This window comes from Gracilinanus agilis, chromosome 1 (assembly GCF_016433145.1).
Source record: "Gracilinanus agilis isolate LMUSP501 chromosome 1, AgileGrace, whole genome shotgun sequence".
Taxonomy (NCBI): Eukaryota; Metazoa; Chordata; class Mammalia; order Didelphimorphia; family Didelphidae; genus Gracilinanus; species Gracilinanus agilis.
In genome coordinates, this window is record NC_058130.1 from 23857466 (window position 1) to 23872192 (window position 14727).

General features: G+C 37.6%; 1 protein-coding gene across 1 annotated transcript in view; it reads right to left on the reverse strand.

The window, feature by feature from the left end:
* Window positions 1-14727, reverse strand: part of FHIT (fragile histidine triad diadenosine triphosphatase) — a 951800-nt gene that overhangs the window by 910648 nt on the left and 26425 nt on the right. Inside the window, exon 2 of the mRNA XM_044660289.1 lies at window positions 11288-11409. Coding sequence (XP_044516224.1) covers window positions 11288-11409 — 122 coding nt within the window. The remainder of the gene's footprint in view (window positions 1-11287; window positions 11410-14727) is intronic.

Genomic DNA, 14727 nt, shown 5'->3' on the forward strand with positions numbered 1-14727 from the left:
TTATCCCTATGTTGTAAAAAATGGTAGCTACATTTAAAAAATGAAGACAAACATCTCACTCACTGAGTCAACATGCACTTGTGGAATGCTTCTTATTGGTCAAGCAATGGGCTGTCAGGGATGCAAAGAAAAGGTGGATTGTCCAAGATCACCCAATAAGTGAAAGCAAGGCTAAAGGCAAATTTTCTGACTTGAAACTCAAACATTGTCCTTTCACTGACCAGACACTGTTACTGTCTCTTCCTCCATCAGTTCATTTGAGTGGGAGCAAAGGGAGGACAAATTCATGAGTATAAGACATTAGAGCAGCAGTTTTAATACACAAGGAATGGTGTTTCCATCAGGCAATATAATTCAGTGTAAATTAGTTAAAATAACTCATGTTCCAACAGATTTCAATTTATGATGCCTGACTAAACTCAGCACTCTTTTCACTATACTGATCTAAGAAGCATTGCTAATAATATAACATAATATAACATAACATAATATAATATAATATAACATGATATAACATAACATAACATAACATAACATAACATAATATAATATAATATAATATAATTAATATAATATAATTAATATAACATGGCTTAAAATGTGTTGTGTGCACTGTCACTAGAGACACAATGACAACATTAAACATATCTCCTGCCTTCAAGGAGCTTTCAATCACCTTCCCAGAGTAAGGATTTCCAAAAGTTTTGTCTTTACTCTGCCTACTGGCATTCAGTAAACATTCCTATACCTTACATTTATTATGAAAGGAAACAAATTCTAGAGTTTATCATACCTATCAGATAAGAAATAACTAAATTAATTCCAATGGGATAATATCACTATTTACTAAATACTTCTCATTCTCTCTTGATAAGCTTCTGATACCATGAGGATCTGTATACCCTAGGATGGATACCCCAGTCCTGGAGAGTCACAACCTAGAAAGCTAATCATTCACTGAGTCAAATTAACTTAAGTCCAAAGCTCTGAAAATCCCAACTGGTCTGGGGAATGGCCTTCCTCAGCAATAAAAACAACCATAAATAAAAACAACATACTCAGACATGCCTCAGATACTTCCTAGTTGTAGGACCCTGGGCAAGTCACTTAGCCCCCATTGCCTAGCCCTGGCTGTTCTTCTTTCTTAGAATCATTATTAAGACAGAGCAAGGAAGAGTTAAAAAAAAACACTGCCATGATTCAAAAGGAAATGCTGGACATGAGCAAGAAAGTTATGCTCTTTTCCGAAAATGTCAATTGGTGGAATTTAAAGGATGAAGTATCTAGTGACACAATAATTTCATACTTTGTTCCTTTTATACTTAAGGTTAATTTGGGTTAGTTCAAGCTCCCTGACCAAACACAGGCAAATTTTACCTTGCTCTAGTTTTTAGTTTTGCATAATTGCAATTTTAAAATGGAACCATCACTTAAGACCTGCCTTTAATCTATCCATCTTGTTGTTCAGTACGATGATGAAAGCCCACGTTGTATACCTGGGATAATCATCAAATGTTTTAAGAATTATGGGAAGGGTTTGATATCATCTTGTTTAACTCTCTTGATCAAGAAATGAAAAAGCAGAGGTTAAGGCCCAGATTGAGGGGCTCCGCCACAGACTAGTATTTCAAATACTGGTAGATCCTTATATTGGTAAGCACAAGGTGGGTGGTTTGCCAAAAAAATGGCAGAAGAGTTCTAGATCAAGAGGGAAGTGCCAACCAACCAATGGCTTGGCAAAGTGAGTCACTGGTATCTACTTGGTGTCAAGAGTTAGAGGAAAGACTTCAGCAGAAAAGATTTATGGAGTATGTGAACAAGAGTCAAAAAGCACCAGAAGTTGTACATAAGCCATAATCTGTACCAGGGAAGGGAGAGTCAACAATGAACAGGACTGCTAGGTGGTGCAGTGGATAGAGCATGAGTACTAGAGCCAGAAAAACTCATCTTCTTGAGTTCAAATCCAACCTCAGCTACTTTCCAAATGGGAGACTCTAGGCGGTCTTGCCTCAGTTGCCTCCCCTGTAAGATGAGCTAGAGAAGGAAATAGAAAACCAGTCCAGTATCTTTGCCAAGAAAACCCTAAAGTGGGTCAGTAATGGTTGACATGACTGGAAATGACCTAATGAATCAGCAATGAAGAGATCAGAGTCTGGCTCCAGAGTTGGAGGACCTCAGCTCAGATCTAAGATATATTATTTGTTATCTGTGTGACTCTAGCTGAATCACTTCATCTTTCTGGGTCTCCTTCTTCCAATTTTGTTAAATAAAGGAGCTAGATTTAATGACTTCGAGTGCACCTTCAAGCCCTAACTCTTTGACTTTTCTTATGTTGCTGGAACACACCTTTCCAAAATATGGCTAAAATAGCTAGGTGATGCAGTGGATAAAGCTCTCTACTTGGAATAAAAAAGATCTGAGTTCAAATCCAGTCTCTGATACTTACTAGCCATGACCCTAGCCAAGTCACTTAACCTTGTTTGCCTTAGGCTCCTCATTTATAAAAGGAGGATAACAATAGCATCCACTTCTTAGACTTTTTCTGATTGATCAAAAGAGACAATATTTATGACATGTTTCAAGAACCTTAATATATTATAGAAACACTATTATTATTAAAACACTTATTATATATTATTATTATTATTATTAAAACACTGGCTGAGACCATCATTTGTCTAATACTCTTCCATGTGGCTTACAGTTCATGAAGAATAAAATGCCAAAAAGAATTAAAAAAATAAATTTAAAATAAATTAATAAAAAAGAAAATGCCACAATAGTTCCATAAAACATCCACATGCTCCAGAAAAATGCAAATAAAAATAGAAATACAAAATAAAAATCATCATCTATTACATGTGCAACTGACATTTGTCCTAGAATGAGGAAGAACTCTTAAAAAATGAAACAGGTTTTCATCACACTAATAACTTCAGTCCAGGAAGCTTCCTGAACAATTAAAGGCTGGGTTGATTAGATTCACTAACTTACGACCTTCTCCGGAAATAGCAAGGGTGTCTGATTTTTATTGCATGAATAAAAAAGCATTTCTTCCTATGACATCTCTATGGTAGTAATCACTCTGAACACTGTTGACATCTTTTCTGTCACATAAGGAAAGATTCTATCTATCTAGACTCAGAGGGTCCTAGAGAGAAAGCTGAAAAGGACCTAGCCCCCTCGATCTGCAGGTGATGAAATGGAGACCCAATCTGGTTAAGGGAGTTGTCTAAGGTGATGCATTCACTCAAAAGAAGAGCACAGATTTGAACCCAATAATTGAAGTATAAATTTGGAATCTGAAGAGGACTAAAGTTTATTTGGTCCATTTCCTCTTTCTACAGACAGGTAAGCTGAGGTCTAGGGTGGTCAAGTGGTTTTCCCCAAAGTCACTGGGGTATAAGCATCAGTGGTATGAAAAGAAAGCCTTTATATCCATGATTTATGATAACAATCTTGTAATATCACGTGCTATTTTTCAAGTAATATCATGTAACGAATGGGCAGTGCTCAGGAGAATGATGGTAAATGTTTAACAATTGGCTTTCTGTGAAAGATGTATACACAATACATATTCAAGTTTTATCTTCATTATTAACATTTTCCCCATCACTATCTTAGGAGGAGACAAATAATAAAAATGATCCATTAAGTCCTAATTTTTAGGACCTGTTGATTTCCAACAGTTAAATGTTCACAATAAAAATTTAACAATCAGCTTCCTAGAGCCAGTTTTAGCTGGTTCTTGTATGCTCCTGTTAATGATAGACTTGAAGCCAGGTGGTATAGACCAGAAATGGTCTCAGAATGAAAGGTGGAGAGGATCTGAAAGACCACATGGTCCAATTCTTTTATTTTCCAGATTAGAGAGTTAAAAGTCTAAGGTTAAGTCAATTGTCCAGCTATCAAAAAGCTAGTAATTAGCAGAGGTAAGATTTGAACTTGAATCTCCCCTGACTCCAAGTCAAGCACACTTTCCTCTACAATGAAGATGTCAAATTCAGAAAAAAAGGGAGATCATTAATTTGTATTTAAGGATCTCCGTTGGCCACATCTTGACTTAGTTTTAAAATGTAATATAATCTATGTTTTATTGTATTTTATTTATTTTGTTAAATTCTCCCTAGTTATACTTTAATTTGGTTCTGGCTGCACTTAGGAGTGTCGTGGGCTGCATGTGGCCACATGCTTGACACTAATGCCCCCGTATCATGCCACCTTTAGAGAACACTCAACTCTGGCCTCAGCTACAAGCAGTGTGAGGCCATGGACGAGTTTTTTTTTTTTAATTAACAAGTCAATTTTTTTTTTACTTATAGAAACAATTTTTGACAATTATTTTCTGACATTTTAGGACTCAGATTTTTTTTCCCATTCTTCCCTTCTTCTGCCCTCCCCAAGCTAAAAAATAGTCTGATATAGGTTATACCAGTATTTTCAGGCAATACATATTTTCACACTGCTCATGTTGAGATAGAAAACACATTAGATGGGTTATTTTAACCTTTCTAAGGTGAAGAGACTCACTTTCCCCATTTGTAAAATGGGAACAGGAATACCTACATCCTAGTGATGTTGTAAAGTTCTATTAAAATATAAGCTAGTATTATTCATTGTAGACCAGTTCTGCACCCCAAGACCAAAGCTTCTCTTGTCTCCAACTCTTCTACTCAACCGGAAGGTCCTATTCTAAATCTTTGTAGACCCACTTTGTGACTTGTCTTCAGCAAATCACCATGACTTTGTGTTGGATGAGATTTTGCTCACTGTCCTAGTTTGGAAAGTTCTGCTCCTTTTAATAACTAATTTGATAAAATACTGAAAAAATAATTTGTACCATGCAGCATGGGCAGCCAGCATGGTTTGTCTCTGCCATTATGAACGCCATTCAATCAGTTTACAAATGTTGCCGTGGACCCCCTTATGCCTGGGCTCTTTATGGTATTCTGAATAGCAATCCAAGGATCAATACTCTGTCTGCTGAAAACAATGGGACATAACAAATGAATAATTTTATTTACAATAAAAGCCCTAGTCCCCAAATGGATTCTGCTAATGTTCAAAATCATTTTTCATGCTTAACCCAAGATGAAAGCCAGAACACAGGATAATGCGAAGGCAAGGGCAAGGGAGAAGAGATGTGTTAAAAATATTCGTTTAAATTTATTTAGAACACGAAGAGAAACTAGACTTCCCTGAGTTTACACAAATAGTTTCCTATTAAACTCCAAGGTGATGGCAGCTCCTGGAAACAGGTCGTCTCACCAGGGCATTATGAAAAATGTTTTCTGGTAATCAGGCATGAATGAATTAAAGACATTCTGATGCTTTTCTCTAGAGAGGGGGACCTCTGAGAATAAAGCCCCAAAGAATTGCTTTAAATCTTGCTTACAGCTCCCAAAGTATTTGCTTTCCAAGGTGGAAGAGGAAAGCCAAGTGAATCTCCGGAGAAGGAGGCAAAGGATGCTGCTCTTGGAGCATCTCATGGGTCTCCATCAGTCTGATGGGATGTCACTCTAGAAATTAGCACAGAGCCTGGTGCAGAGTAAACACTTAATTAATGCTTGTTGACCTAATGATGGGAAATGACAATAAAAATGACAAAACTCACAGATAAAGAAAGAAGGAAAATTGGGGAGGGGGTTAGAAGAGACGAGGTTACCTTTCTTTGTAATAAGAAATGACAAATAGGGGAAGTTCAGAGAAGCACAAGATTTGTATGACTAGAAGCAGAGGAAATGAAGAAGACTCAAAAGAACATAGGATTAGAGATTTAGAATTGAAAGGACCACAGAAACTATTGATTCTCTCCCTCTTCCCCTCAGTTTTACAGATGAGGAATTTTAGGCACACAGAGATTAAGTGACTTGCCCAGGGTCGTATATTTAGTAAATGTCTCAACTCAGGACCTCTTGACGCCAAATCTGGTGCCATATTGATTATACCATTTTAACTCTTTGATATGAGGAGGTTAAAGAGAAGGAACCCTTAAAAAGATGTTCAACCCACTGTTTAGCTGTGTGTCCCTGGGCAAGTCACCTAATGCCCACTGCCTAGCTCTTACTGTCTGTCTGCCTTGGAACTAATACCCAGGATTGATTTTAAGACAGAAGGTGAAGGGTTTAGAAAAAAAAAAGTCCAGTCCTAAGTAATAGGAAAACACACACACACACACACACACACACACACACACACACACACACTCTCTCACACACACACACACAATGACATCCTCCTTTCACAGAAGCACCATTTATCTTCCTCAGCCTAGGATGGTTTTCTTGGAGCACTTTCCTTTGTTTAAGTTTGGTTTGTCTTTGTTTTTGTGTTCCCCTTTAGAGGTAGTGAAACCATCCTTAAAATTTAATTGTTTCAGCCAACTAAGGTTTAAATGTTTCAGGGGACTTGGACTATTGACCTAGGTAATTCCTTAGTGCCAAAGAACAAAGGAGCTATTTAGCCCTGAAGCCACGCAGAGATTCTATTCAATTCAATCAATGCTGTACACTAGCTGAATATCCCTTCCCTGTTGTTCAATAAACCTTTATTAGGTGACTTTCAGACAGCCTGTGAGTGTCATATTTTGTTCCAGTCCTGAGCCTGAATGACCACATTAGCTCATCACGCCTCATCCACGGTAACCCCAGAAACAAGGTAAAGCAACAAGAATCGCCCCTTCTTGCCAGAGGTGCTGGGCATATGAGGGCACTACGGGAACGCTGTATATGTTGTCAGAAAAGGGAACTCTCATTGCTGAGTTCTTGAGTATTCATTTTTCTTTGTTGTAAGGAAAGGCTTCAGTCTTTAAGAGGAATAAGAGAGAGGTTTTTATGGGGGTGGCACTGGGGGAACAGAATGTAAAAAAGAAAAAGTATTGACACAACAGCCTTTATTTTCTATCGACTAAGTGCCAGGCATTGTGTTAGGTGCTGGAGAAATAAAAACAAAGATGAAATAGTCCCTGCCTATAAGAACTTACATCCTATCCAAAGTATGTACCCCCAAAAGGATGTTGTGAGGATCAAATGGGGTAAAATATTTTGAAAAATCTTAAAACACCCTATAAACATTTTTAACACTTAAAAATTATTTTTTGTTTTTCGATTTATTTTTGGTGGTGGTGGTTTGTTCTCGAGATGGCTACGACACCCGATGGATCAAGGCACTCAAGTCCAACACCTGTGCAGGGTTCCATTGCTTTGAAATGTTAAGATCTGCTTTTGGTTCTCAGCAGCCTCATAAGATAATTTCTAAATCTCTGAATAAAATAGTGATTGGTCAGCCCTGTAAAAAGTGTTGTCATGGTTATAGAGGTTAAATCACCCACATTCCTCTCCTCCTCGTTGTTATTTTATTGTCATTAGAGGGCAAAGTCCTTGAGCCCAGGAATTATTTTCTGCCTTCTGCCCCTGTGCCCACAGCAGTTACTACAACGTGGTGCCCATAGTAGGAGCTTAATAGATGATCAATTATTGCTATTTCATTCTTCTCATCTCAGTGCTGGAGTTCAGAGAGAAATGGTCTTCAGACAAGTCGCTATCCTACTATTGTTCTTTCCTATTGGGCTGACAACTGTGTCATCAGATAAAATAAAGGGCTTTTCAAATTGAATAAAAGCATCAAGATGGAAGCCTATCTTTTATAGACTCGTTGAAATGATTTCTATTCCTAGTATAAAAGATTCCCAAAGTCTCAGGCAGGTATTCATTCATAAGCCCAAACCAACAACACTCTCCCCCTTCTGACAGCTCCTCCTAACTAGGAAAGGAATTCCAACGGAGAAGGAAGATCTGAGTCATCCAGTATGTGACAATGATGAGTTGCCAGGAACCAGGAACTTCCCCCTTTGGACAGTCATTCATAGGATTTTAGCGCATCTTCTCAACACATACATGACATTTTCCCCCTCAAGTCTTCCAACTCTCTTTTATTAAGGCTACTTTGAAGTCCCCATGAAAATGAAAGTGCTTGTCTTCTATCCAGGAGTTGAAAATCAGGAGGATGCTTATTTCATCCCGAAAAACGAAGCAGATTCTTCTCCACAATGTTGTATTCCCTCCCTCCCAAACATTAAGGTTTTTTCCTCTTTATTCACAATTCCCATCCCACGTTCCCTCACACCCTACCTTTCTACCTGAGTGAGAAGTCAATTAAAGCTGCCACCTACGGTGAAAAGGCATTTAAACCAAACTCCTTTGACTCCTGAATTCACAAGCATAAATATTTTATTTTTTTCATCAAAACAAAAATGGTCCCCAAAGAAAAAGGAATGTCATAGGCTTGCAACAAAATGAAAACAGATAGAATTGTTTTAATAACTTGAAAAAATGCACCTGCTCTTGCCAGATCTCTCCTATGAAGGGAGCGTGTAATAAGGAAGATGTTGAAACTTGCACTAGTTTTTAAGCATTACTGCTCAGTTGGTCTCTTCATGGAGATCCGTCAGAGTAAAGAGGTTGAATTGTCTTCATCTTTTTAAACATTTAAGTAATACAAACACCCTTCCTAGATATAACTATCCTAGACCTAGGGTGGTGACCGTGTCCTACTCTAAAACCTAAAACTCATTTTAGGAAATCAACTTGAATCTAATGGGAAAAATGAGAAGGAAGATTAAATAATAATAGGAGCAACACAGAGGCAAACCTGAACAGGAAAAGATGGCGGAGGTTTGAAATCTAACATTGATTGGCTATTAATCAGCCCCTAAGAAAAAAGAAGGATTACTGTTCTGCCTCTTAATGTGGAAGAGTTAATAAAGGAAATGCTATATTTACTTGGATATTTCCCTCCCCATATGTTTTCCCCAACACATTTTGGCAGGCAGTTTTGAGAGGATAAGTGAGGAAATCAAGAAAATATTTGACATACTTTTTCTCCCCTTTACTTCTCCTTGCAATTAGCATTCATGGTACAAATCACATATTTATAATCTTAGAATTGAAAGGAATATTGGAAGTCGTTCAGTGCCACTCTCCCTATTTTACAAAAGAAAAAATTGAGGCCTAAAGAAAGTACCTGACTTTTTCAAGTTCAAATAGCTAATTAACGGCTGAGCCCATTTTTCTTCCTTTCCTTTCCCTCTTAGGTATTGTGGCAAAAGCTCTGGATCTGGAGTCAGAGGCTCTGAGTTCAAATTCTTACTCTGCTATGAGAGCTGAGCCAAGGAAGACCAAAGATTATGAGGTTTAAAAGTTTATATATACTATTAATTATATAATATATGACAGTTTTAAAGGCCTGATATAATGTATGATACAATCAGCCCCCTAAAAGGTTTGGTTAAGTTTCCCTGGCACTCAACTAGCAGCATTTTAAAAATCTTGCGCTCCCAAATATTCCTTAATCCCTAGGCATAGAGCATCCGAGAGGTACATGATGGGCTGAATCATCTTACCAAAGAAGAATGGGTAATAGAGGTGGCATGAAGGATAGTATAATATGGAAATATGGGCAAAAAAAAGGAAGTGGGCACCTCACATAGAAACAAGCAGAGATTTTCTAATGGAGTCTCCACTGGAGATCTACAGAAGAAGTTAAGAGATCCAAGAAAAAACTCATGACCAGGGTGGACCCCATGTGAAGGATTTGTAGGACAAGAAGCCATAGATAAGTTGTGATGTAGACCAGCAACGTGCAAAATCAATAAAATTCCAGATCCATCCAAGCATCACATTCTACACAAAAAGTAAATGAGATACTATCAAGAGATTTTTACCAGCAAGAAAGAAGGAGCCCATTCTTTGAAAGTGGGTTTCAAGATGGTAGAATCCATGCTCGAACCTTCTTCCTGGGTCCCCAACGGCATTCTAGTGACTTAAAAATGGAATCAATTGTCTGTCACCAGCCCTGCTGTATCCCCCCTCTCAACACACAGAAAAGATGACCATCTTCTTCTATCATGGAACGGTTCACAAAGATTTTTCTTCTCTACGAATACAATCAATCATACAACTTCATTCCCCAAACGTAGCTTTAAAATACACTACCAAACAATTTTCTTTTTTCAATAGTAAATTGAACAACTCTATTATGTCATTGTTGCTATTCTTAGATATTTTTCTGCAAGCTTCTACTTATAATCTCCAAGCAGCTTAATTAGGGCACAGCCTACAAATCCCATTTGGGCGGTCCTCACTTCTAAAATTCTATTGATCTTAGAGGGGAGGAGGAAGTATCCATGGGCATCTTCTCTTTGTTTCTTTTTCCTGAGTGAAAAATAAAGAAATAGCCTGGAGAGAAGTTTCATAAGCATCTCACTTGGCAATAACAATCTCAGCTATGCTTATAGAATCTTGATCAATGTAAAATAATGAGGATCCCTTCTCCTGAAGTTTAATTTCTAAGTAAAAATCACACATGTAGATTATAGATGAGCATTTATATTAAAATATAGAATTTTGTACCTTGTCAACTCCTCTTTCCTCCTCCTCCCCTACTCAGACAGGCTGATGCATATCTGGGGAGTAAGTATAAAATGCACAGGCACATCTTTACTTAGCAATACATCTGACAAAATAAAAATAAACCCTGATATTTTTTTTCTTTGCCAACTCCCTAAATCCCACTGCAGTGGTTACTACCAAAGTCAAAGTAAGTAAAGGGTTTGTGAGTAACAGGTAGATAGAAAGAAAACAATCTACCAATGAGAATTCCAGTGACAGGCATCCAGAAATGAAACTTACTCCCATTAAAATCTTTCCTTTTCAGAACAGAATCTGAAATCTCTCCCTTTTTTCTATTCTATCTGTAAGAATTTTTTTTTTCAAATTTTCCTTCCTTGATCTCCTTCTGTGTAAAGGAATAGAAATATAAAAAATGAAATGACTCAAACGCAATCAACTAACATTTTGCTACCATTTTGACACCCAACTCTTAAAACATATTCTGAGTCCACTCTGAAACCAGTAATTAAAAAATTGAAGATATCATAAGAAAACCATAGATTTTCCAGCACGGTGGAGAAATTTAAAGCCTAAGTTACACAGATAACTTGTAGAAGCACCTGTTTATTTATACATCTGACGAGTGAAATGGTCAGTAGAAAATTTCCCTCGAAGGTCACAGTTGCTAAGCAACTATTCTCAGAAGTTCTGCAACACTGCTCAACCATGTTCCTGGTTCCAATGACTGATTTCAGAATAAATATGAGTAACATCTCACCTGGTCCCCTCCAAGAGGAAGAAAAAAAAAGCCACTCTTACCGTTCTTTGGAAGACCACCAGAGGCCACTCTTTGGTTCTTTGGGTCTGTCAGATTGAGGGGATTCTTCAAAAAAGGATACGTCCAGGTACCACTGGTTTCCTGTTCACAAGAGCGAAGGATAATTCTGTCTTCAAAAACACCACGGAGGGCTTGATGAGGTGTTGTCCAAACTTGAATGACATCTTTTCTTGTAGCTCAGGTCTGATGGAGAAGGAAAGAAAGAGAACAATGCATATGGTTTGGCTGTGGAATTGATGAAAAATGGGAACACAATTTGAGGGGAAAAATTCAATTGCTTGACCTCAAAGATCTTATTATTTTATCAGATAGACCATTCAAAAAGGGTCCTGTTTAAGTGAGGCACATTTCTCTTTTGTTGACAGGTTGCCTCTTCTTGTCTTTTAAAGCATATGATCTCATTATGATTAGCTCCAAAACAAAAATGATCTCTAGTCATAAATTTATTTTCCTGAAGTTACTGGGAATTTGTTGATTAATTTCCTTCTGGTCTTCCTCATCCCATTCCATACACCATCTTGGCAGCTCAATGAGAAGCTGTATCCACCCCTATTGACAATAAACTCTTTTAGTTTCTAAACCTTCTCACTCATGATTTTATTCTTGTTTGTATAACAGACTCTAGCTTAGAAAAGCATCACCAGGATCTGACCTTACTCATAATTACACAATCCCATTGGCATATAAACATATACAACATATATTCATATATATACACAGATCTTTCCTGAGGGACAAAGGAATAGTTTTCTTAGATCAAAAAGAAAAGAATGGGGGTTCAAGATAAAAGTAAATGACTTAGAGGGGGCAGCTGGGTAGCTCCTTAGATTGAGAGCCAGGTCTAGAGAGAGGAGGTCCTAGGTTCAAATCCGGCCTCAGACACTTCCCAGCTGTGTGACCCTGGGCAAGCCACTTGACCCCCATTGCCTACCCTTACCAATCTTCCACCTATAAGTTAATACACAGAAGTTAAGGGTTTAAAATTAAAAAAAAAAAGTAAATGACTTAGAGAAACAGAGGCTGGATTCAGATGATGATGATATATTTCCTGTAAGTCTCTCTTCCACAAGAAAACAAGAGGAAAGCTTTAAAACAAGACTCTGACTTAAGACTGATGGTGAACACAGCCTATTTCAGTCAGAAATCACATGGAATAACATTTATTTATTTATTCATTCATTCATCCATTTATTCATTCATTCATTTAATTAATTATTTGTTCATTCGTTTGTTTGTTTGTTTGTTTGTTCATTTGTTAATCTCTGCCTTCTGTCTTAGAATCAATACTGTGTATTGGTTCTAATGCAGAAGAGAGGTAAGGGCTAGGCAATGGAGGTCAAGTGACTTGCCCAGGGTCACACAGCTAGGAAGTGTCTGCAGGCAGATTTGAACCCATCTCTAGGCCTAGTTCTCAATCTACTGAACCACCCAGCTGCCCCACCAAATAGTTTTCATTTAAAGAAAATTTTCTCCTTGACAAAAAACTCCTTCTGGAACAGCCAAGGCTCACCCCCTTGAGGTCTTGACCTCAATTCAAAAATGGTGTCACCATGGTACTGGAGAAAACAGAATAGCTGCATTAAGATAGACATAAGAGAAGACAAAGGAGACAGAGGATACATCATCAAAAACAGCCACCAGCAAGACATGGTCTTTTTGTGATTTGGGGTGCTACGGAAGGTACCAACTATTTTTTAGGAAGACCATGCAGATTTGGGTTCTTCTCAAAATCAGGGCAGTAAAGTAATAGAACAGTGGACAAAAATGAACAAGTGGCTCTTCCTTCTGTCAGAGCACCTTTGTTTATGGACTCATTACCTATTCATTTAGCTTATGGGTATGAAGATGAGAGAGAACATTTATATTTGGAAGTGGGCAGCAAAGCTCCTCTCATGGACATATGACTTTTTGGTACATAGTTGGAAGCTTTATATAGTTGAGATTATTTAGCTTTTAATTAAATTTATCAAGCGCTTAGTATGTGCTTCAGACACTCTGCTTGATCCTGGGGATCTTGTACAATTATTACTTAAATTTAGAATCTAAAAGGGTAACTTTTGAGCAATTCTGTTTTAATTTAGTAATCATTTATTAAGTACCTGCTGTGTGCAGTCCCTGAGGCTCTTATACATTTATTCCTTCACTCCAGTATTTAAAAAGGTATCTTCTAAATAATTCAGTTCAGCTCAGCAAGAATTTATTTATCATCTACTGAATGCCAGGCTTTGTGTTAGACACTGAAGATCTTATACTTCATATGTAATTATTCAATATTCAATATATTTATTGAATTCAATATAATTATTCCTATAATGTGTTCAATAAAATTATTCCTTAAATGAAATAATGAAGTTCAATCCAATAAATATTGGTTAAGGACCTACTATATATATCAGGCTTGGGAAATACAAAGATAAAAATGGAACAGTCCCTTCCCCCTCAAGTCTTCTATTCTATTGGGTCATAACAATGTGTACACAGATTAGGAGATATCAAAACTTTAAAAGCAAAGGCCTACAGAGAGGGGAGACCTTAACCAATGGGAGAGTTTTGTAGAAAAGAATGTTCCAGGGAACATGAGGGGAGGGTTCCAGAGGCAGAAGTGAATTGCCATCGGCCACCTCTGGACACTGTTGCTTCTAGAATCCCTAATAATATCCAGGAGTAATTCTGTAAATACAGAACAGTTCCCCAAAGGCGATATTGGTACTTTTTTGCTGTAAGTCAGAAGTCACATTTTGTTTTATTCTACAGACATTTGTCTGAACATAATTTTTGGACAACAGGAAATCAATAAGATAATGAAGAATTATCTCTATGAAATTAAAGATATTTAACCAGTTTTAAAAAAAAAAGATGAGGGAACTTCCTATCTTTGGCAAAAGCATTATCTTGATTTAAAGTATCCAACAACTAATAGTCCCACAAGAATATACATTTATGAAGTCAACAGAATTAAAATTTACATTAAAATAGGTTACATTGGGCAAGCTCACCATAGGATGATGGATTTAGGGATGGAACAGAACTTATAGATCATTGAGAGCATGGTCGCCTTACTCTTGTATCAAGGGAACCCCTTCCTCCCAGGGTTGTGAACTTTCTTCTTATCTGACTCATCCCATTAATGTGGCTAGGAATGTTCCTGGAACTAAGAGTTACAAGCCTGGGCAGTTTTCTGGGATTGATTCTTCTACTCCATTTGACATTGGTGGCTCCATCGGAAGACACCCTCATAGACTGGTAAAACTCTTGTTCCAAAGAGACTAAGAGACTTCTACGTGGAGATTGGAACCTTGCAGGAAGCAAGCTGAAATTCTACAGACCAGACTTTAGTGTGGTAGGCTAGGAAATAAATTTTTCCCTTCCTTCCTTCCTTCCTTCCTTCCTTCCTTCCTTCCTTCCTTCCTTCCTTCCTTCCTTCCTTCCCTCCTCCTTTCCTTCCTTCCTTCCTTCCTTCCTTCCTTTCTTCTTCCCTCCCTCCTTTCCTTCCTTCCTTCC